Source organism: Microtus oregoni, unplaced genomic scaffold (genome assembly GCF_018167655.1).
Source record: "Microtus oregoni isolate MIOR12 unplaced genomic scaffold, Mior012 000036F_ref0000092, whole genome shotgun sequence".
Taxonomy (NCBI): Eukaryota; Metazoa; Chordata; class Mammalia; order Rodentia; family Cricetidae; genus Microtus; species Microtus oregoni.
Genome location: NW_024543095.1, coordinates 11,347,222 through 11,372,145, shown reverse-complemented (window position 1 = coordinate 11,372,145; position 24,924 = coordinate 11,347,222). Strand labels below are relative to the sequence as shown.

General features: G+C 41.3%; 1 protein-coding gene across 4 annotated transcripts in view; it reads left to right on the top strand.

The window, feature by feature from the left end:
- Positions 1–24,924, top strand: part of Map4k3 (mitogen-activated protein kinase kinase kinase kinase 3) — a 164,534-nt gene that overhangs the window by 55,940 nt on the left and 83,670 nt on the right. For all 4 annotated transcript variants that reach the window (XM_041631040.1, XM_041631039.1, XM_041631038.1 and 1 more), the window contains exons 3-4: positions 16,501–16,591; positions 23,975–24,039. In XM_041631040.1, the coding sequence (XP_041486974.1) occupies positions 16,501–16,591; positions 23,975–24,039 (156 nt within the window). The remainder of the gene's footprint in view (positions 1–16,500; positions 16,592–23,974; positions 24,040–24,924) is intronic.

Sequence of the window (24,924 nt, the reverse complement as noted above, 5' to 3'; positions counted from 1 at the left end):
GGCAAATTCCATAACAATAGAGGGAATAAAAAATGAAAACATAAGCCACAGACAAGAACCTTCCTGTGATGAGTCAGTCCTGCTTTCCTGGAAAACGTTGAGTTCTTTGGTTCTTTTTTGTTGCTGTTGTTGTGGTTTTTTGGTTTTGTGGGGTTTTTTTTCTTTGTTAGTTTGTTTTTGTCAGCAGGTCTCCCTATGTGGCTCTGGCTGTCCTGGAGCTTACTGTGTAAACCAGGCTGGCCTTGCAATCACAGAGATCTGCCTTCTTCTACCTCCGAAGTGTTGGGATTAAAGATTTATGCCATTATGCCCGGCTCTAGTTCTTTCTTAAAGGGTAACTAAATTTGCCATAATGACTCAGCAGTCATGCTTTCGTGTCTAGTCACAGAATTTGCACATGAGGGTTCTACACAGCATTATTCATAATGCCCCTCCATTGGAGTCATTATAACTGGTAAACAAATGGACAAAATATGTTATGTACAGAGAGTAGAAAGGTAGTTAATAATTCATGCTTCCGCGGATTCAAACAATGCTAAATGAAAGGAGCCAGTTACGGGAGAGCGTGCACTTGATTTTCTTAGGTGAAGTGCTCAGAGAAGGTATCAAATGGGCTAGTGAGCTGGAACTGCCAGAGGGTGAACTATCAGTGAGTGAACATGAGAAGTTTCATGGAGAGAGGGAACTGTCCTAAAACTGAGTTATAGTTATGGTTGCAAACCTTGGTCAATTTATTTAATACATCATTGAATTTTATATTTGAAATGAGGAACTGTAGCCAGAGACTGCTTGTTTGTTTCCCAGCTGCCCAGACCTGAATAATTACATAGAAACTATATTAATTACAACACTGTTTGATCTATTATCTCATGTTTTGTTAAAATTTTATTTATATATTTTGTATGTACTCTGCATGTACACCTGCAGGCCAGAGAGGGAATTGAACACAGCACCTGACCAGAAGAGTGTGACTGACCACGCGAGTTAGCCCCGACCGTATGGGTGCCGTTTGTAGGTGGCATGTCTTACTGTCAAGAAAAGTCTAAGTTCTTAAAACATTTTAAATACCGTATTCTGTAGGTCTTTGAAATGTTTGAAGATTATCTATCTGAAATATATCTCTGTATATCTAGAAAATCTAACATGACTACAATTTGACTATTATAAATGACTATCTTTTAATCTGTATTTTTAATTATATGTCACATTTTTAAATTAGCTGCATAAACATAATGCCTTAAACAAGAGGAGAAATACATATACACAATGTGACAAAATTGACCTTAGATTTATATAAGACCAAGATCCATACCAGTGCAAAGTATTCACTTCTATATCATATCCACTCTTTGAGAGAGAGAGAGATTGACTGACTGTGACTATTAATCAATTATAACCAACCCTTTTAAAATGAAAATAAACATTTATAAGCAATCATCTTGGAATTTAGGCATAGTTCTTTCCAAACTGCTTCCTGCTGTTTGTTGGGTGAAGTACTTTTAGGATTCACAGAGACTTTTGGGGAGGGGCTTGTTTCATTAAACCACATTAGCCTGAAAGGAATCCACAGGTTCTCATCTTCTGTTTAAACAAAAGCAGAACCTTTTAAAAAGAAAAAAAATAACATATTCCTTAAACTCAAATTTTGAAATAAAGATACCTTTAGCCTCCCAGAATCAAATGTCTCTCTGTAGTCAAAATATTCAAAGAAAACATAATAATATGCATAATCCAAATCCTTTGTGTATTATCTATCTCTACGTGAATTTTTTACTCTATTACTTTTTAATATTTATTATCTTGATCCCTTTCTGTCTGTCTGTACTCTTATATTATTTTCACTGTCTCTTTAAAGACTTTGTTTTACTTTAAAAACCATTCCCTTTTTATAACTGTCTGTACTCTTTTTTTTTCTCTCCCCCAAGCCTATGTGCATTTTTAAACACACTGTGTCTCATTTAGAGGTCTTTCATGTCGAATCTGTCCTCTTGTGTATCTGAAATCATTTTCTGACAAGGAATATTTTAAAATCCTAAGCACTGTGGTTGCAGCAGCCCTTGATGCTGGCTCCACATCTCTTGGCCTTTCAATATGTCAGAGGTACATTTACTGCCAGCTCTGGAACTGCTGAATCAGAGCTGTGCTCACCATCTCAGCTCTGGGAAGCACCATGTAGCACAGAAACCCTTTTTATCCGAGTAAAAGTTAAATCTGCCATGCAGTGTGCTGCATGGCCTAGAAATGTCTCCATGTATGGCGGCAGGAATCTACGATGCTTTCCTGCCTGTGCACACCTAGCAGACCCCGTCTTGCTGCTTGCCCTGCAGGGGTGCTGAGCAGCAGGCATGCTCTCAGCTACTTTCCTCCTGACCCTGAGCAGGCACACAGCACCTGACCAGAAGAGTGTGACTGACCACGCAAGTTAGCCCTGACCGTATGGGTGCCGTTTTGTAGGTGGTGACTGCTCATTTGTTTCCTGGCCACACAGACCCGAATAATCACACAGAAACTATATTAATTACAACACTGTTTGGTCTCTTGGCTCAGGTTTTTAATTAACTAACTTTTACATCCTAAATTAACCCGTTTCTAATATTCTGTGTATAGCCACGAGACTGTGGCTTACCGGATAAGGTTAAAGTTTTGGTGTCTGTCTCCTTCAGCAGCTACATAAAGTCTCCCTGACTCTGCCTTCTCTCCCCCGCCCCCTTCTCTGTCTCTCTCTCTCTCTCTCTCTCTCTCTCTCTCTCTCTCTCCCCCCTCTCTCTCTCTCTCTCTCTCTTTAGATCTCTGTTCAGATTTCCCACCTGGCTTTACTCTGCTAAGCTATTGGCCAAAAGAGTTTATTCATAGCCAATAAAAACAACACATATACAAAAGGACATCCCACATCAAGGGACCTGTTTGTTCATTTTTAATATGCCTTTTAAAAGTATAAAAGGGGCTAGGAGAATAGCTAAGTCTTGTACTATCTATGTAACCATGAGGATCCAAATTCACATATCCAATAACCACGTAAAAAAGCCTAGTATGATTTTGGCCTGTAACCCCATTGCTATGGAGTGTAGAGAAAGGAGGATCCCTGGGGCTTCCTAGTCTTCAGTCTTGTTCCAGGCTCAGTGAGAGACCCTGTCTCAAAGGGAATAAGGCAGAACATAATATACCAGAAAAACCAATATCTTTCTCTGCCTTCTACAAATTCGCACAGACTTGCACAAGCTTACACACATACAACATTTCTTTAAAGTCTTACATGCATAACTAAGAGTCAACTAACAATATTGATAATAGTTTCTTATTAATAAAGTCTTCAAACTGGAAACAATTGGTACATTTTAATTGTCATTTATGTTTGTAGGTTTCTCTCTTGTTTTGTCTTATTTTTTCTATTTCTTTTTAAAGAAGCTCAATAATTTGCCCTCTAATTTCCCCTTAGGGTGGACTATGCTAGTTTCCTTCCAAAATCATTTAATATGTCATGAGTTCTTAACTGTGAAAACAGAATCAGTTGGCTTGGTATGGGATAGGACTGTCTTCATGGGTGATGTAGTACTCACACCTTTTCAGAGTCCCAGTGGTCAGTCTCCTTTGTAAAATTAAAAATAGTCAAATGCAATGTGATAGACTTTAAGTGTTTGTAGTTTGACTTAGTTAATTCCTTTTTCTTTTTAAATGGCTGGTAATCATTTTGAAATGGAAGTAAAATGAAAACTTGAGATATTTTGGCAAAATTGTTTAAATCTGAGGTTCGTTGAAGGTGTTTCATTGATTTTTTTTTATATTGTTCACATGACTTTAATTTATATTTCCCCTGCTTAACTATAAGTCTATACTTTTTTTGGACTTTAATTGCAAAACCAATTTTGATCATTGTAAATCAAAGTAGAAAAATAGAATTAAAACAGAAGTAGAAATTAAAGTCATTCATCATTTTGACTTGAGGACCACCGTCAATTTTCTATTTTCTTCAGAAATTTTGAAATTTATGTAGAAGTACCCATACGATTCTGTTTACAGTGAACTAAGCAGACTGTGAAAGGCTGGTCAAAGATCAGAGATAGGCAAGATGGATCTGTGAGTCAGGTCACTTTGTTAGCATACCACCCTGCTGGAAAGGATGCATTGTGAAGAATACATACAACATGATGCATGTGGTAGACATGCACTTGAGAGCTCTGTGATGGCCTCAGAGGTGGCTCACATGGTGGTCAGCGATGTGAATCAATTTCTGCTGCAAACATCAGGCAGCAGAGGAAAGACAGCATCACACTCAGCAGCAGGTGTGTAAGCTCCGTGAGAAAAGATGATTTCTAGTACCTTTCCTATACATCTATGTTCCCTTTTGCACAGTTCTGGGGATCAAGCCAAGGCCCTTGTGTAGGTCTAGGCAAGAGCTCTGTCAGCAGCCAGTGTCCTTAGCCAGGCTTCATTTCTAACTGTGTTCTCAGGCTTGTGGAGGGCCTGGCCTTGCACATCACAGATACCAAACATGTATATTTATGGATGTGATAGGCTCATTGTATGTATCTATCCTTCATTTGGGAAGTGTGTCATGAGGTTTTTTTTCCGTGTTCTCCTACTGTTAATTGCCATTGCTTTGGGGCTAATGGTTGGCTGCCTTCCTTTACCATATGTAATCTTTTGGCCTTATATTTTGTGAAAAATCCATTTATGTCAATCATTTGATTAATATCTAGTCATCGTCTACCCAGTGCCAGACATGATACCTAAGGCAGGTGAGCCTGACCCTTCAGAAGCATAGATTTTAGTTAACCATGACAGCAAGTATGGAAATGTATGCATAGGTAAGCTGATGAACCAAGTAAGATGTTATGGTACTTACAGCCAATGTCAAGATGTCAGGAGACTGCTCAAAGCACATGGCATTGGCTTGAGATTGGAATGGTAACACAGTCATGGGATTTTCTTGGTGAAAGCCATTCCCTGTAGTCACAAGCAAGGACAGTGTTCCAAAGTAAGAGCAGACAGCAAGACTTAGGGTAGAGACCAGGCCACCATGGCTCCAAACGTGTGAGCCAATTCCCATCAGAGTGAAATGAACTACCAAAACTAGGAGTGATCATAGATGTCCCAACTCTTTTGAGGAACAGGGTCAGTAGGACCAATAACCCAGTTTTACTGTGTATGTTTTAGCATGTGACTTAGCATGCCCATGTTGACTAACAGTGGACATGCACCTGTAATTCCAGGAGAAGCCAGGCTAGTGGTGCAGTTTCAAGATCCTCAGAATACAACTAACTCTTGAAGCAAGAAGATAGGGGGATGATATCACCAGGAAGAAGTGTTGCTAGAGAAGAAAGTGCTGAGGTTGGAGCCCAAGGTTAATTCTGTTAGAGGTCTACTAGAGGAGAATTCAGCAAAGAAAGCTTGACCATAAACTACCAGAGTCATTTTGCTAGGACACAAACATACTGAGTATTTTCAGACCCCAGGAGAAAGTCTTGACATAATGTTAATGGTATGGATAACAATGAAAACTGAGGACCACATATTTGCATTGATGGGTTTAATAAGAGCGGTTCAGTGGATTGAAAGAGCTGTAAGAGAGAATGAGAGGAAAGGAAATGGAGATGGCAGGAAAGAGTCTCCTCTTGAGGCCTCTTGTGCAAAGTGCAAGCAAGATGTGGTGCATTCGCTAGAGAGGGACTTGTGATTTATGGTGGGTTTTTCTAGGGTAAGAAGGTAAGAGAATGTGATGCTTATGCAGCCAGGTTGGTGGAACTGAAGAGGAAATGAGTTCTGGTCAAAGGGGGGCGTTGTCTTTTTGAACTAATAAGATGTTACCAACCCCAGATGAGAATTGCAGTATGTATTGGAGGTTCAGTGACAGAGAAATGTGTCAAACAGTATGGAGAGCAAGAGTGGTGTTTTTGTTTCCCCCTTCCCCTCCCCATTTGTATGTGAGTGTATGGGTACATGTATGAATTATATATGTGTGTATGCCGTCTGACACTGATATGTGTCCAATGGAAATTCAGATATGGAAATACTTTAGTATGTAACTATTGCTCATATACAAATGTGGAGAACTTAGCTATAATTGTCATTGTGTTATGCTGCATGTACATGTATGTATGTGTGTGTTCATATCACTGTGATCACACACATACACATTCATAGAGAGGTGTTTTCTCCATGAGTGACAAGTGATAAAATGCCTGTTCAAGACGAGCACTGGGCTGGGTGTAGTCAGGCACGGAACATGTGGCTGTGGTATAGGATGGTCCTTTTGGGGTGTAGTCAGGCACGGAACATGTGGCTGTGGTATAGGATGGTCCTTTTGGGGTGTAGTCAGGCACGGAACATGTGACTGTGGTATAGGATGGTCCTTTGGGGTTCATGTGATCAGTGCTTATGAAGTTGGAAAGTTTTGGTTGACCTTTGTTTTTCCCTGTGTGCAGTGTCATCTGCTATAAATTGATGACAGATTCATTGGCTTTTGCCTAAGATTTTCCTGGTTTTAGGGCTGACTAATCACAGAGAAAATTCTCACCACCCTAGCTGTAAGACAGGTTATTAGTTTTCTATCAGCTGTTTTTGCTGTGCACATGTGTGGATCAGAAGGGTATGAAAGACAGATGTATGAATATGTTAAAAGTAAAATGTCAAGAATTAGGAAAATGCTACAAATACTGAGTATTAGATTAAGACCCATTCTGGTTAGTATTAGAGTTTTCAGGAACAAATGTAATATTGTCCTAAAAGAAATCATTGTCTCTTCCTGACAAGTCATTGGGAGTGTGGCATCTTTTCACCATAAATGAGTCAATATTTTAGCATTAAAAGTTTTTCACATTAAAGGGGGCTGGGAAGGGGAGGCATTTGTAAGAATGTAGTGCCACAGTCTTCACTGGACTGACATTTCTATGAAGACAAGTTTGGTTTTTCACAAGATTCTCGGTGCCTCTTAGTAAATACTCAGTAGACAAATCAAATTAGTGAGGAAGGTATGGAGATGAGCATGGAGCTAGAGATGAGTTAGTTTAAGCTAGGGCATTTGTTGCTACTAATAGCTACCATTTGTTTAAACTTAATCTGTGCCAGCCACTGTTCTAAGTGAGTTACATGCATTGACTCATTTAATCCTTACGTTGTTACCTCTATTTTTTATAGTTAAAGAAATTGAAGAACTTTGCCCTGATTAATGGAGGGCTAGGATTTTGAATCCTGACAGTCCAATTCCACAGCTGGGACTCTCTGGGGCAGTGGTTAAGAACGCTTTTTCTTGGAGAAGACCTGGGTTCAGTTCCCACGATCCACACAGCAGGTCACAGCCATCTACAGCTCCAGTTTCAGAGGGACCCAGGGCTCTCTTCTGGCCTCTGCAGACACTAGGAACAAATGCGGTACATGTAATAATATACATGCAGGAAACCACTCATACAGATTAAAGTAAAATGAATCTTTAAATATACTATGTTGATTTTTGACTTGGATGACACAGCAACATGTCTGTCCTAACTTCATCCTCCATGGGAAGAAAGGACCTTGCCTTTGCTTTGCAGCCCAGTGCTTGTATTTATTCTAAGCCTGACAAAACGCTGCTTTGTTTGGACTTCACCTCAGCTCCATTCCTCTCCAAATAGTGAATCCTGTAATAACTGCCTTGTCCTGCATTTGCTGAGATGGTCCAAGATTCCTCTGGTGTGTGATTTCCTTGTTTGCAGTGCATCAGAGAACCTGATTTTGTGAGATTAAAGATCTGTTTCTTTGGTTTTAAACTTGCTTGCGCTAGAACACTGCCGACTCTTAAGACCCAGTTTGAACAGAATATAAAGACAGATCAAGATAAGTGTTTCCATTGAAGCTGGCTAGTGAGCACATGTCCACTTGGGCTTCATGCTCAGTGAAAGGACAAGCTCAGGACCCCCAAGACCAAGTTCTCAGCACACAGATGATTTATTGCCCCAGAGGGACAGAGGACATAAGGGACAAAGAAAGGAGATAAAGGGAGAAGGGGAAGGAAAGGGGGCAGGGGTATTTGTCCCCAAAGGGACTGCTTCTGGATAGAAAGGAGACAGGCACATAGGAAAATGGCACTTTATAAAGGTGTACAGGGAACCCCGTGTTAGGGTAAGGTGTTTAATTTTGATTGGCATGTTAATTGGGGCAACCAAAGGGGGCTTCTGTTTGTTGGACTTCAATACTTTAATAGCTGGACCTTGGTAGCCAGCCTCAGGAGGAGGAAGTGGTCAAATACAGAAAGAGACCTTGGTGCTTAACTTATGGAATATGTGGTTTTTAGCAAGTCACATACTTGGGCTAGTGTCCCTTCACTCAAATTCTGACAAGGGGAATACTGTCTGCTACAGGCCTCTTAGCTCTTCCTTCTTTAGTGACTTAAAGTCAGTCTTTCAAGTTGAGTATAATTACTTGTATCACTTGTAGCACCAGTTACTGGAGTAGGATATAAATGCAGATAAGTGATTTATTAGCTGTCAGCTATAGGAGTAAGTCTCCTAAATGAGAACATTCACCCATTTCCAACCCAGTGAAAAATACTGACAGTGATGAGCAGGGAAAATCATGGGGCGGGGTGGGTTTTTGTTCCTGTGAGAGCAGCATGCGTTAAGTAGCAGAACAGAATCTAAAAGTGATGAGACTCCAGTAAGACTCCATTCCGCCACTTTCCCAAAGTAGTGTTTCATGAGCCTTCTTTCCTGTCAGCTCTGGTTGTGGTTTTCTGCCTGTAGTAGTTGGCGAGGCACTCTGCTTTGTGTTTCCTCACAGAGGGATGGGTGTTCGGGGAAGGCACTTACCTGGCACCTGCGCACTGAGGCAGATCCCCGTCACCAGTTGTTTCTCTGCACTGCCTTATGGGTAGAGCTGTCCTTGAATCACCTATGTAACACTCTTTTTGTCCAGGCTGGCAGTTCTATACAGAGTACTTACCTCCTAAAGTTCTTGATGCTTACAAATGAAGTGACCGAGGATCTTTTATTTTATCTACACTTTCTTCCTCTTTCCCACCTGTGTGTCTCGGTGATCAGCTGCAAAAATGTTTACTTATTAGCTCTTTAATTTTAATGCTACAACGTTGGGACAAGAAACCTTGTATATGTTCTATAGTCCATGTTCAAACTTTTCTGTTTCTAGGACCATTTATTAGTATAGTATACAGCCTGATATCCACCCTCTTAATGAATTTAGGTATCTAATACAGTCTTGTTGCTATAAGAAGACTGTTATACTAAAGAGTTTGTGAGCCGGGCGGTGGTGGCGCACGCCTTTAATCCCAGCACTGGGGAGGCAGAGGCAGGCGGATCTCTGTGAGTTCGAGACCAGCCTGGTCTACAGGAGCTAGTTCCAGGACAGGCTCCAAAACCACAGAGAAACCCTGTCTCGAAAAACCAAAAAAAAAAAAAAAAAAGAGTTTGTGACTATGTATGATTAAAATTTGTAGCCTTTGAACATCAACTCCTCACCCCACCCTTCCTCCAGTTTTTGGTAGTGATCATTCTATTTTCTATTAGATTGGCTATTTTTAATTCTTGGTGCAAGTTAGAATCCTGTAGAGCTTTTCATTTAGCATATCAGCCTTCAGTTCCATTCATGTTAGCTGTTAATGAAAAAAAAAGTTTCATTTTAAACGTAATAAGGTAGTCTTCTGGAGCCATTTTGAGTGACCTAGTCCCAGGAACACAGATTTAGGTTACCCTGATTTCCATGTTCCAACATGGAAGCAGTTTCACAAGGTTTTTATAGTTTTGCAGAACAAAGGAAGTCATAAATCAAAGCAAGCTTAAAATGCATTGGTGGTGTCTATTGCTGCGAAGAGACACTATGACCATGGCAACTCTTATAAAGGAAAACATTTAATTGGGGGTGCTTACAGTTTCAGAGATTTAGTCCATTATCTTCATCGTGGGACATGGCGGCATGCAGGCAGACATGATGCTGGAGAAGGAGCTAAGAGTTCTACATCTTAATCCCGAGACAACAGGAATCAACTGAGTGTAGTTTGAGCATAGGAGACCTCAAAGCCCACCCCTACAGTTACACACTTCTCCAACAAGGCCACACCTCCTAATAATGTCACTCCCTTCATGGGGCTTTTTATTTTTTTCAATCCCCCATAGGTGGATATACCAAAGAGGTGGGCACAGTGAGATGGGGAAGCTATTCTGTAGGACTAAGTTGCTGTCTGATGACATTCTTAGATTTTGGATTGGTAGAAGCTAGTGGTCTGCTAAGTTGGTAGATTCTAAAAAAGATTTTTATTCATTAGCACAAGATATTAGTTTCATTACAGAATGGAGCAAGGATGTTCAGCTTCTGAACCTGCAGAATCCCATTCTCTACATGGCACTGAAAGTCCATTTGGTCCATCAGTCTCTGTACAGACTCCTTCAGGAGTTTTTGATTCACAGCCAGACATAGCTGCTTTTCAGGAATTTTTGTAGCAAGGCACATGACAGGATTTCCATTTTATTTTATGGCTGAATGGTATTTCATTGTGTGTGTATGTGTGGTGTGTGTGTGTGTGTGCTTATAACATTGTTTATCCCATTTATTTGTCGGTGGATATGTGGGTTGTTGCTACCTCAGTTATTATGAACAATACTGCAATGAACAAGAAGAAGCAAATACTCTTAGATCCTGTTTTCATTTCTTTTGAATATCTGCTCAAAAGCAGTATTACTGAATCATATGGATCTGATTTGGGGAAACCTCTGAATTGTTTTCTATAGTGTTACAGGGAGCCCTGCGGAGATGACCACTCAAGACACAGTTTCTACCAGATGAAAGTCTTAATTGCCGGCTACTGGCATTACACACAGATATTTAGGTCCTAAGTGTAGCCCAGGGGTCCACAGCACAGGGTTTTTGAAGGCAAAAAATCACATCCTGACGGCTCTCTTGGCAACTGCAGGGGGGCTTTGCAGAAGCAAGCAGTTTAACAGAAGCTAGCTGTGGTGGCATCTTGACTTCAGGGTCCGAGGATAGAGTTTGGTAGTTTTCCATGGAATTTTCCATCGAGATAAAATTATTGATAAGCCTGAAATGGCCTCAGCAAAAATACGAGATAGAAGACCTCTGTGTTCTTTGCCCTGTCACATTCTCCACTGGATCTGTGGGCATGAGTCTTATCGTTGACTTTGCCCCATTTTAGGGGGCATAGTTAGTAGCTGAATTTATTCTTTGGTTGATGTAGCTGGCATTGCAGTTGAGGATGTAGGTCCTATTGTTAGCTTGCTCAAAATAAAAGTCAACTGCCAGCCTAGCAGTAAGGTGGTCAGCAATGGGAACCAGGTAAACAGAGACTAATACCAAATACCTGAGTGTAGTCCCAACCAGGTGGAATACTTTGATTTGGCTATAAACTGGCAGAGTAAGCTCCCCATTGAGAGGGCCAGGCAAATACCATGGCAGGTCCCTAAGAACTCAGTTAAGAATTAGGCCTCAGTTCCAGCCTCCTGAAACTGAACAAGTCAGTTTCTGAGGAAGAAACAAAATGCAATCAGTCACCGTGACACCACACACACTCATACACACACACACACACACACACACACACACAGCAGTAAGGACAAGGAGAATCTCATTTACTAGGACAGGACCAACTCCCCTCCTCCCATCAGGTACCTCAAGGCAATAACGGAATAAGAACAAAGCCTGGGACTTGTCCAGACTTGTCCAAGAATGGAAACCCTATAGTCTTAGCCCACCCCTGCTAGCCCTAACCAATTAGAAACATACTGATATGATTGTCACTTGCATAAACCAATCCTAGATAGAATGATCACACTGCTTTTAGAATTCCTTTAGTTGTGTATGAAAGATCCTGAAAACTTTTCTTTTGTTCCCCCACCACCGTTTTTGCCTTTGTGTTGGATACGCAGTCCCAGCATGCTTAGTACCTTCTCAAGATAATAAACGCTGGGGGGGGGGGGACTTAATTGGGGGGGAGGGGGAGGGAAATGGGAGGCGGTGGCTGGGAAGAGACAGAAATCTTTAATAAATAAATAAATTAAAAAAAAAAAGATAATAAACGCTCTTGCTGATTGCATACATGGATGGTGGTCTTCTGTGGGACTTTTCCAGGACCTTAACATCCCTAACAATAGTAGCTGTACAATTTCATATGCTTATCAACCATATCCAAGAGGTCCAATTTCTTGGCATCCTCAGAAACACTATTTGTAATTTCAAATTTTGAAGATTGGCAAATGAAAATTGAATGTATTTATAGTTGTACATAAGATGTTTTATCTTTATACATCTTGTGAGAATTGCATGCTTGTTCACTCTTCATTAAATTTTTAATGGAGTTATTTGATTGCTTGCTTCCTATATTTTAGACAGTAGCCTCTTACCAGGTGGGTGGTCTGCAGGTGTTTTCCTTCCTTGGGTAGGCTGCCTTTTCCAAGTCTATTGTTCTTTCCAATGCACAGATTATAGTCACACTGTTCTTATTTTTGTTTTGTTGTTCTCTGTGTTTTTGGCCTTGTTTTGATATCATTTGCTAAGACCAATGCTACGAATGTTTTTGCCTGTTTTTCATAGGAGCTTTTCAATTTCTAGTCTTGCATTTAAGTTTTTAATCCATTTCTGAGTCATTTTTATCTCTGTACGTGAACTGTGCTGGTTCATTTTTTTTTTTTTTTGGACGTGTGGACATCCAGTTCTCTCGGCACCATTTGTTGTAAAGACTGCCATTTTCCTGTTGTATAATTTGGGCACCCTATGAAAGGGTTTTTGATCAGATGTGCATGCGTTATTACTAGATGTCACGGTCACCCTCGTCCCGCAAGGATGACGTGACCACCGGAGCTCTTCTCACTGCAGTTTATTCCAGGACTTTATTCACTTTCTCACTTTTCCTCTCTGACCTCTCTCTCCTCTGGGCAAACCTCTCTCTCCCCTTAAGTAGGCATGGGCTGCCAATCCCGGATTGCCAGGTGGGCACTGCCCATAGGCCCACGCATATGCAAGCAGCTGATGATCATTGCGTGATCATAGCATACATAGGTCAGGCCTTAGCCATAGGAGTTGATTATACATCTCCATCAGGTGTGATTCCATGCAGCTCGCTACAACTAGACACCCTAGCTTTTCCATTGGTATGTAGCTCAGTCCTGATCTTCCTAAGGGTGAATCTGCTTTCTTGCCTTTTCCAACTTCTGAAGTAACATTCCCAAACTCCTGCACCAGTTGTCAGTTGTCTCCCACAGTCAGGATGGTAGCCCTGTCTTAGAGTCATCACTTTTACTGTCCCTGAAAACCCCTTTGCCACATAACATTCATCAGTTTCTGGGACAAAGACCCCTGGGGACCATCATTGAATTTTCATCTGTGTGTTATGGTTAACGTTTCTTGAATATTTCCTGTATGTTAGGTATAATCTTATACTGTATTTGTTCTAAGAACTTCACATGACTATATTTTTCTGCCTCTTTTGTGATTCTTCATTCATTACATGGTCCACTTGTCAGCCTACCTGTTTATTTCAGGGTTTTGTTTTGTTTTTCAAACAGGATTTCTCTGTAGCTTTGGGGCCTTCCCTGGAACTAGAGCTCTTATAGACCAGGTTGCCCTCGAACTCACTGAGATCCACCTGCCTCTGCTCCCTGTCGTGTGCTCTCCCCTCTCCCCCCCCCCTTGGATTAAAGGCCTGCCTGGCTTATCTCAGGTTTGTTTTTTTGTTGTTGTTGTTTTATCGGGCAGGAGAGTGTGTGGGAGGGATGTGGTGTTACAACTCTGAGGGGAAAGGTATCCTGGCAGTTGGGAGCCAAGGAATACCACAACATCAAACCTCACACAAGGGGTTTATTGGGAAAGACACAGAAGAATGCCTGTCTCTGCTCAGGTGAGAAGCAACGAAGAATTGAACAGGAGGACAGGATTTATATAGGGTTTCTTGAGGGTGGAGCTTTCCAGAGTGGCCCAGATTGGTGGGATTCTTTGGCCTGATCTTGGGGAGAGCTCAAGAATTGGTGGGATTCTGTGCCCTAATCCTGGGGTAAATTCAGGAATTGTTGGGATTTTGTGACCTGATCCTTGGCTTTTACCCCCTGTAAGGCGGAGCTCGCCACCTGCATCTGGAGATGCTGGAAGCAGCCGCTATGGCCAATAGAGTAGTCTGGGTGAGGGTAGAGCAGTGTGGTGGCAGGGCCTGGCCACTCGTGCCTCAAGGGGTCTACAGGTGCCTCTTCTGAAATGTGAATTCATGTCTTATTCAAAAACTGATGTAGAATTGAAAAGCAATCTAGGAAGTTATCTCATTTAACTTTCTGCCCTTTGTTGTCCTAGCTAAATGTGTTAGGAACTTTTTCCTTGTTTACTTATCTTTGCAATTTCATACAAGCTTTGAAGAAAGTTCTCTGAGTCAGCTATTCAACTCGTTTGGTTTACTAATTCATAAGCTGTGTTTTCTTTTTTTCCTACCTAAATTTACATACCTCAGTTACCTTACTAGCTGAAGGTGTGGAAGCTTTCTTTGAATTTTGACATGTTGGTTTAACTTGTATATACTCATAATCATAGGGGTGATATATTTGGGTCAGTAACACTTCATAGGAAACAATGTTGAAACTGAAGCCACTAATATGAAAAGGGGGAGTAAATGGCCCAAAGTACAAGGCTTGCCAGTTGTTGCTTAACACTAGCCCCAGCATTGTTGTTCTCAACTGTTGTCCCCTGGAGGAGCTGTGTGCTCCTGTGTATGGATCCACTCAGATGTGTCACATGCTAAGGATATGGAAGTCAGGTAGGCATGATCCTGTCCTAGAGGACTGTGTTCTAGTGAGGATGTAGACACAGACATGATGTGTGTGGAGATGACTGTATAGTTAATAGGTTACTGTAGTTCATAGAGAAGACCCTGCTAAGGTGGCTGTGTGATACAGGAGCCCTGGTCTTACAAAAGTGTGTCTTCGCCTTATGGGAGGAGGTAAGACTCACTTGTCATTCAGTTGTCTCATTAAACGCCCTTCCTCCTCCTGTCTCTCCTCACACTGCCCATAGATCATTTTCTCTGTAATGACCACTAATAACTGTTAGGCCTCCCGAGAGAGAAAGCTTCAGCCGTTGAGTGTTGTGCTGACTAGATCAACCTTGACCATATACAGCTCTTGCATGGGACTGCAGACAGTAATATTCCAGGACAGGTGACAAAGCAAATGTTCAGACCCTCCAAAGTATGTCACATGTCCATGAAACTAACTTGAATTTCTTCCTAATAAACTAAAGATCAGGAATTCTTAAAGGGGTGTGTAATGAACACACACGGGGACTGGGTGGTGTGAATTTTTGAGAATTCCTGTTCTCTTTTAGGGACTTGTGATTTTGCACACATAGACTTAAGTAACTACGGTCCTGACACACCATCTCCTCTCCACTACTTTTTTCCTTGTAATTAGGACATAGAGTGAGGAGGGATTGAGCTGAGTTCGGACGGTTCCTCAAGTCAATAAGAAAACACCATGGCCAGAAATGTCAGGGCTTCTTACTCTGACAGCCTCATGCTTTGATGTGAGCAGTCATGGGTAGAGCCGTCTTTTTTACTTTGCCATTAATATCCATTTTATTTGGCTGTCCATGGGTTATTATACTAATCATTGAGTTGCTTTGGTTTAGGTATGAGTGCGCCCTTTATTTCCTCTCTCTCCTGCCTCTGGTTCATACTACCCTCCCTGCACTTGTGTTTCTTTCCATGCTCACTCAGTAGCCACAGCTTGTGATAGATAGTGCTGTGGGATTGCCAGGTCTTATTTTGAAGAATTTGGACAAGCAGGGCGCAGGGCTTACAATTGGCTAATAGTTTATCCTCTCTCAGCCTTCCACTGTTGGGAAAGGGCTAAGCGGAAGAGGCCTGTGCACAGGGGTCACCCTTAGGCACACTGCTAGACTGTGGGCCCTTCCAGCACTGTAGAGATCACCACCTTCATGTACCCAGGGTTAGGTCTTCCTCTAACTTGAAAATTGGCTCTTTATGCTGAATGTTAGTGATTCTCCTGTCTCTTCTCCATTGGCCTGTCTAAAGGTGTGTGGCTACCACAACCAGCCAGATGTTGTTTAGTAACAAGGAAAGGAATGGCTATTTCCTACTGAAGACTATTTATAATATGTATTTCCTTGATAATGCCCAAGGTGTGATAGTACTAGCAGTAAATGTCTTTATGGAAACTATTACCCTGCCAGGCTTTTTCCAGGTGTGCAGCCCTGTGACGTCAGTTGTCTTTTTTACTGAGCAGGAAATCAGCACAAAGAGATAAGTAATTTGTCTAAGCGTGTATGCCAAGTGAACAGAATTGGAACCCAGGAGTCTGGGGTGGACACTTGTACTTTTCACTGCAGTGCTATGTTCCTCTCAAGTAAGGTTGGAATTGTTATTAAAAGTAATGCCACTAATGAACTGGTTGCATTGGATATAAAATTTATAACTATGTTATAGTTAATCATAAGTTTGTTATCTTCACATGTTTTAAAGTAAATGAACATTTTGACTCTTACCAACATACTTGCTTTGTGTCCTAGGAGAAGACTTTGCGGTTGTACAGCAAGAGATCATTATGATGAAAGACTGCAAACACCCAAACATTGTTGCTTATTTTGGAAGCTATCTCAGGTACATTGTTTATTTCATTTTGAAAACAGTAATGATTCCATCACCTAATTCACCTAACAGAATAGCATTGACTCCAGTGCTGCGATTCATGCTTAGAGGATAGGATCTTTTCTTTTCAGAGAATGGAATTTTTCTTTAGACCTGTTATGCTGATTCTGTGCAGTGTCACCATCTTGTGACTTGGGAATGCTGGGTGTGGTTTTGGCGAGGAAGCTGTCTGCTGCCCCTTTAGTCTAGGCTTAAGAGTTCAGTCAGGAGCATTCATTCCCAAAGTAACTTTTTTGTTTGTTTAAGGGATTTTTTTTTCCTGTGTCCTACTTCTGGTTTCATTCTTTGCTTCATTTTGTTCTAAAGACTAGAAACTATAATTATTTCCACAACATACTTTTCCAGGACCCAAAGTGAACTTTTGACTCTGAACTCAGCTCTTGTGTTGTTTGAGCAGGTCACATGTCATGGAGGAGACCCTTAAACAAACCTGGCTCTTCTCACTGTCTGCGCAGTGAGTCTGACACCATGACCTAGTTGCTTTTAAGGTGTCTCTTAACAGGAAGGTTGGAGAATGTTTTCCTCGGCTCCTGGCAGGGGGCCATTATGCCTGTTACACATGACCCACATACAGAACATGTTGAACACAGGGTAGAGCCCCTGGAGAGTTCTGTCCCTTGTCTCCTCCTTCGTTAAAAAGCAAAGCGAACCAGCTTTCCTCACCCTGTTAGAGTCTGTTAAACTGGGTAGGTTGGATGGAGACAGGAAAGATCACTAGTCCTCTCACATCAGGTAGGTTTGTGCCATGTACAGTTCCAGATGTTTTGATACTCCTTCAATGGGGAGTGGTTCAAATAGCAGCCCGAAAGGTACATCTTCAGTACCTGTCCTGTGGCAGGAAGTGGGCCCAGAGGGGCAGTTACTGTCTGTATCAGCTTGAAGAAACATCTCCAAAAATCATTTAAGTTTATGGTGCTAGTAATTGATTCCAAATACAGAAAGAGTCACCATTGCAAAAGGACTCACTCACCTGCTGCTGCTGGCCCTGACAGAGTGCCTGACCTGGACTCCACTCAGACAGCGTTCCAGATGTTCTTGGCCAGGCTGGTCTTCTGAGGAGAGCTGTTGTGCTTCCCTGGGCACCTGGGTCTAATCATGTTTCCCAAGCACTGTGGGGCATGCAAAACCAACTACTTATATGCCGCCCTTCATGTGGTAAAATGACCGTGGTCTGTGATATACAAGTTAGGGGCTTGATTGAAAATGTCAGAATCTACAATGTAATTTATGATAAGTTATTTCGTCATTGGGTGTGTCCATCTCTTCCTCGGTAACATGGAGGTGCTAGCACCTATGTGATGAGGCACCCATGAGGACTAAGCCTAAGTACATGTGAAATGGGAAGAGTGGCGCAGAGGATGTGATGCGAAGCTCACTGAATGTCACCGCTGCCGCCGCCACTGCGCTCGCTGTTCTGAAAGTCCCGTCCTTTCAGTGCCTCCTCTCATCCCTTCCTCAGTTAGCCGTATGCTTCTTAGTATGTGATTTCCAGCTTAAAAACAAGATGCTTGAAAGGGTTTAGCATCAAGTTTGCTTTTATTTTATTTTTGTCCAAATGTAAAGATTATAGTGAAGTTCTTTTCCTTAAACCAAAATTAAAACAAAGTTAGGGTCCTTTTGAAAAATAAGACTTGAGTTCTTTTGGTGTTACGGGGATGTAATGTGAGGATGCCGCTTCAGCTGTGTCCCAGTGTACAGACATTGCTAGTGAAAATGACAGGAAAGCAAATGGAGGAACAGAAGAACACAGCCTGCCTTCCTTCCTTCCTTCCTTCCTTCCTTCCTTCCTTCCTCCCTCTAGCTCTCTTCTGCTGTCTTCTTGATTCCTGATTAAGTACAGACTGGGACCAAAGAGGGGCATGGAATCCTAAGAATTAGGTCTGTATTGTGTTCAGGCTGGAGAGAACCGAGAGATCTTGTCGCCCAGCCCATTCTTTCTCAGATGAGAAAACAGGGCGTAATAGAACCTTTCTTCTTGAGGCTCAGTTGCTTGTTACTGGCAGGATTTCAACCTGGCTCTGCCCATTCCCTCACTGATACCTCTTTGCAGAAACAACTGATTTTAAAAATGACAAGGGGTTTGGAGCTCAGTACACCACCTCCAAAACACTCTATAACAGCCCTCTTCTGTTGCTGCTGTTGAAGTGTATTATAACAGATTTAGACAAAGGGATGGAGGGAGTGCATGAGGGATTTGACTTCTGACAGACCTGCCCTCGGGGATCAGAGTCAGCCCGTAGATGACTCAGTAGATGCCCAGGGCATAGTTAAGTTCCAGAAGTCCCCTTTCTAGCAGCTGTCTGCACTCCTTTCATGGAGAGATCCTGTCTGAGCTCCGACAGAGCTGAATACTTGATGTCCCAACAGGCTACTTATCACCATTGGCATGAGGTGTAACAAGAACTACAGAGACTAAGTGTTCTCCTAGTGCCTTAAAATTAAGAAATAGCATGCCACATATTTAGTGCACATTGTCTGAATGTTTGTGTTTTTCTTGAAAGAGAAAAGAATTAAAGCACCAAAGACTTATCCCTTAACCCCATTATAACCCAAGTATAATTGTTAGTATACAGTTACTCTTTAAAAGAAACCTTGATGTTGGAGCATACAGATGTGAAGAGTTACAAGGGCAGTAGAGTTGTTTGTGCAGATCTTTCCCTCGCCTTTCCCTAGCGTGAGCACAGCCGTGCTGTCTCGATCAGATGAAGACATGAACATCAGATCAATGCTCTTGGCAGATCGAACATTTCATTTGGGTCTCACCAATTGTCTGCCAATGTATCTTCATATGGTGAGGGGATTGGGACTTGGGAAAACATCAGACTGTGATGGGGGTTGCTACATAGTATATTGGTCACTTTATATTCCCTAAGGAGAGAGCCCGCTGAATGGCTTACTGCCTTTAAGTTTTCGAGTATCTATTTTAAAATGAACCAAAAGATTTCAAATTTGACTCCCAGTTAATGAGTGCATATGAAAATGTCCAGCAGTTACTGAACTTTGTATTTTTCACATTGGTGACTTAAGTTGAAGTTGAGTTGTCTTTGTGACTACAGCAGTGCAACCATTGGTGGCCAGGTCGCTCTCCAGGGAAGAGCAGTTTAGGGTGCATTCCCAGGGCTGCTGATTCTTAGTGGTCCTGCTCATAGCCCTTGTTTTACTGTTTAAGTATGCTGTGTGTGTGAACACTGTAAATCACTCATAGTTATTAATTACTTTTCCAAAGTCTGTGGTGTGTGGGAAGATGAAAATGTAGAGTAAGACTTTCAGATCAGTAAATAGTTGTTAGAACTTTTGTTGTTGTCAATTCTAATGAACAGCAAAATGGAAAATTAAAATAGTGAGAGGCACTCCACCTGCTCTGTCTTTGTTTGCTTATATAGGTGTAAGATAGAAAGGTTAATTTAAAAAAAAAAAAAAAGCTTCTACACATCTATTGAAGCAGCACATTTATTCCAGTTCAGATACCTAGCCATAAAGACCCACAGCTTGTTGGCCTGCATGAAGTGGGCCTATTGACTCCGCTCTGTCCTGTGAGACAGGCGGTGTGGCGAGTGACCTAGTGCCTGCAGATTTGTCATCACAGCCAAGACATTTGTCAGACAAGAGTCACTCTTCTCATTCTAACTGCCTAAACTTTTTCATTTTTTATAATAGAGATTTTAACCAAGTGGACTGCTATGAATGTAAAGCATTTTTAGTGTATTTAAATAGTGTCAGCATGTATAGTCCATAGGTTTTCTTTGCCTGTATAAACTAGAAAGTCACCGCATAGCGTAAATACACACTGCATGTTAGTAAGAAGAATCAGGGAACGGAACCATTTTAAGTGGAAGCCAGTGGCAGTGAATCTGAAAGACAGCAGAGAGTGTATCCCTGGTAGCTCCCCCTGTGTGGAGAACTGTTTTCAAGCTGGAGAGGGCAGGCAAAGCATTTGAGATGGAGCTGAAGCATGACAGGTGAGGAGGGAGTTACAAGGCAGCTAGACACTTTAAATGAATTTAAATTTTAGATTTATATGAGCTCTGTCTCACACTGAACAGTTAGCAGATGTGATTGTCATCCACTATCAGTGGATGTCTTTTTCACAAATAGGAGAGACATTGAAGATTAGAGATAATCAATGACTAATTTGCAAAAGGAAGAAAGATGACTTCTAAAGAAAATACAATCAAATCAAATGTCAGCCATTCCCCAGCAAACATCGTGAATAAATTATTAATCATGTCATCAGTGAGCACTTACAAGTGGCGACCAGCCTGGCCTTTATGGAAAGCAATACCAAATCAGTCCCATCTCGTTTTAATGTTTTTATTCTTGAAAACGAAAAAAAAAAAAAACTTTGCATCTTCTTTGAGTTCCTGGAACAATTTAAGGTAATTTAAATAAGGTAAATTGTAATACAAGTGAAGAGACAGCCCACAGATATAGAAATCTTTGTTAGCTATTGATCCAGTGAAGAATTGATAATCAGAAATATCTAGAACTCCAGGGCTGGCAGAATAACTCCATTGTCTTGCAAGCACAATGTCCTGAGCTCAGCCCTTGAGACCCACTTGGAAATACCAGGCCTGATGGCTTATCTTGTAATCCCAGTGATGGGGATGCAGACAGGAGGATGGGCTGGCTTCCTTGGTGAGCTCAAGGCCAGTAAGAGACCCTGTCTTAAAAGAGGTAGGCAGTATCCCTGAGGTTTACACCGAAGTTTGTCCTCTGGCCTCCACATACTTGTACATATATATCTACATTAATAAAAGAAATGGAGTATGGTGTCTCAGTAAAGAAGATAGCGGTTGGGTTCTATGAAGAATTTAAACATGTCTTTGTAGCAACCTCTAGTCAGAGGTGCCTTCCTCTTTTTGTATTAATTTTAAAAATTTATTATTTAATGTGCTTGAGTGTTTTGCCTGTGTATATGTATGTGCATCACATGTGTGTCTGGTGCCCTCAGAGGCCATGGATACCCTGGAACTAGAGTTACAGATGTTTGTAACTCTATATGGGTACTGGGTATTGAACCCTGGTCCTCTGCAAGAACACGTGCTCTTAACCACTAAGCCAACTTCCCAGCCTCGCCTTTCTTATTTTGAATAAGACTACAGCCAGCCATTCTCAAGAGTTCTTAAAACTACCACTGGGCAGCTATCTGATATTTCTATGGGTTGCATTTGTTAATATGTACCATATCAGAAACAGCAACAGAAATGTATGCATTAGCTATGGTGCTTATATATCCTTCCATGCATATGACATTATGTAAGATGTCAATTTTAAATGGTTTCTGATTTCTTTTGGGCTTTACTCTCTTGAGCCTTACCTTCTGGACCCATGGTACCTTGCTGTTCCACACTATCAAATTAGCTGATCTTTCCACTCTGGTTGCTCATGCAGTTGCTGTATGCCGCATGGTCTGCTGGAGCCAGCCAAGCCAACGGTTAGGTGTAGCTACTCCAGCTAGTCCTCCTATTAACACCAACAGCTCTGCTCTGCTTTGTAATGCTCTGTTCATGTGGCACTCAGAGTAATGCTTGGTTTTAGCTACCACGTTTCGGGGGCGATGTTAATCAGCTAAAGATTATCCCGGTGAAGGTAACTGTACTGATGATCCCACAACTAGAATTGCTTTGTGGCACAACCCCAGCATATTCTAGTTTCATCTCTAGCCGTTGTCTCTTGAGGTCCCATCGCCCAGCCTCTCCCGTATAGTGTCTTCTTTCAAGTGTCTGTTCCTTTGCACAGGCCTCTTCTCTCCTGCTTGAACTTCAAGACTCAGCTTGTAAGTTGTCTTCTCACAAAACCTTCCCTTAATTTGCCAAGATATTTTCATCTCTGAGCTCTCATAGCACATTAATCCAAAATTCAGTAAACAACTTCTTTATAAAATGCCTGTAACTTAAAAAAATATATATAAATGTGTTATTTGTACAAATTACTAAGCTTCACTGTTGTCCTGGTTAGTTTTGTCAACTTGTCACAGGCTAAAGTCCTCTGGGAAGAAGGAGCCTCAGTAGTGGAGCGGCCTCTGTAACACTAGGCTGTAGGCAAGCTTGTAGGGCACTTTAATTAGTATTTGTTGTAGGAAGGTCTATGGCCTCCAGGTTCCTGCCACGTTTGAGTTCCTGTCCTGACTTCCTTCCCTGATGAACAGTGATGTGAAGGGAAGCCATATAAACCCTGTCCTCCCCACGCTGCTTTGCTCATGGTGTTTCTTCACAGCAATAATGTGATCACTGGGTCACACCATGATACATGCATGTAACTTGCTTAAATCCTGTCCACCCTCTCTACTCTACCCTCTCCTCATTTTCTGGGTTCTTTCCCCTTCCCTAGCAGTCCCTATTATACTCTGAGGCTCTTTAGTTTATGATGGGAGAAAACTTGTGATACTTGTCTATCAAGACCCATGTAGTAAAACTGGGTCTTTGTGAGTGACACACTTTGCAGCTACTCACATCTGCTGTCTTGGTACTAGCTCAGACAGGATATAAGTGGGAAGATATGACTGTTCTAATAAAACTATAGAAAATAAATTCCCATCATTGTCACATGTCAAATATACTCTCTTGATCTCCCCCAACCATTTAATCATTTATTGTTCCAGGACTATACAAAACCAGGCAACGGACTAGATTCAGGCCAGTGATCATATTTTCCTGGCTTCTGATCTAATTGTTTATTTATTTGTTTATTATTTTATTCATTCAGATATTTGTTCACCTATAGAACAGTTTAGAATTTACCAAGTCCAGAAACTTCCATCCTATCTCTGCCCCAGAGAATGGTACAGTTCCTGGTGTGTTTTAAGAAAAAAAAGTAATGAATGATTGAATAAAGGAATAAAGGAGAAAGATGTAAATCTTGGCTATTTCTTCTGTCACTGCATGATTACACATCTTAGGATATGAATGAGAAATACTATCTAAACAACAGTGATAAATTTTATAGGCTTTGGAAATGTTATTTTTTTTTATTTGAAGGTAACATTTACATTTGTTTGTTGGTTAAAAGTGCTCTCAAAGTGATGTGTTTAGGATATATTGACATTTTCTGTGCTAATCTGGGTAAATGGATAAACATAAGACAGGAAGTTTTTAACTAAAGGGAAATTCCATTGAATATGCCTAATGACAGCTTTATATTCTACAAACTGTGTATCTTAAGTAGTAAAATCTAGGGTTGAATTACAGCAATGCAATAAGTCATTTTCTAAGGGATTAATTGGCATTTTAAAAAGACAGCATGTTGCATTTGTTAGTTTTTCAATGTTATAGTACACAAGATACTATTACAAATATTTTAATCATGAAGACATAATGGACGACTGTTTCTTCACAGGCGAGATAAACTTTGGATCTGCATGGAGTTCTGTGGAGGCGGCTCCTTACAGGACATATATCATGGTGAGACCAGAGTTGCTTTTTAGATGCTAAGCAGAGTTTCTTAGTCTGTTACCTACTATATCCAAACATTAATACTGTTTAAGAAAGAAAGCTATGCTTTATTTTTGAACTGTGTGGTGTGTACAGATGAAAGGGCATTTACTCTACACAAGAGAAAGCTGCATGCACTGGAATCACATGCTCGCTCTGAAGGAACATCACAGTTCAGAGCTTCAGACTCTACCCTTGGTGACAGAATAGCATGATACCTGCCTGAGTGTGGTGCTTTAAAACAGAATGTTCCCCATAAGCTCTTATGCTTGAATGCTTGATCCCCAGTTAGTGGACCTGTTTGGGAAGGATTAGAAGTTATGCCCCGTATTGGAAGCAGTGTGGCCTTTTGGAGGAGGTATGTCACTGGGCATTGGTGTTGAGGTTTCTTTCTGCCTGCGATTTGTGTACCAGATGTGAACTCTCGGCTATTGCTCTGGCACCGTGCCTCCTTGCCTGCCACTATGATGATAGTGAACTCACTCTCTAAAACGGTAGGCAAGACCCTGATAATTGCTTTCTCTTATAAGTTGCATCTTATATGGTGTTTCCTCTCAGCGGGAGAACAGTAACTGAGACACTGGGTGATAGTGATGCTGAAGTCATTGACTTTGCTCTCAGGTGTTCATGGAGCAGCGCTTGAATGTTTGTTCTCTTAGTGCAGAAATATGGGGAATTAGAAAATGATAAAAACCATTTTTATTGAAAGTCACTGAGCTACAGAAGACTCCTAAGATAAACTGTTTGCTGTTTTCGGTGGGATTTTTGTTCTGTCTCCCGTTTCTATCCTGGTTCTGACTGGAGTAGGCTTATTCTTTCTCTGCAGGTTTACTTTTTGATTAATGTAAAACACAG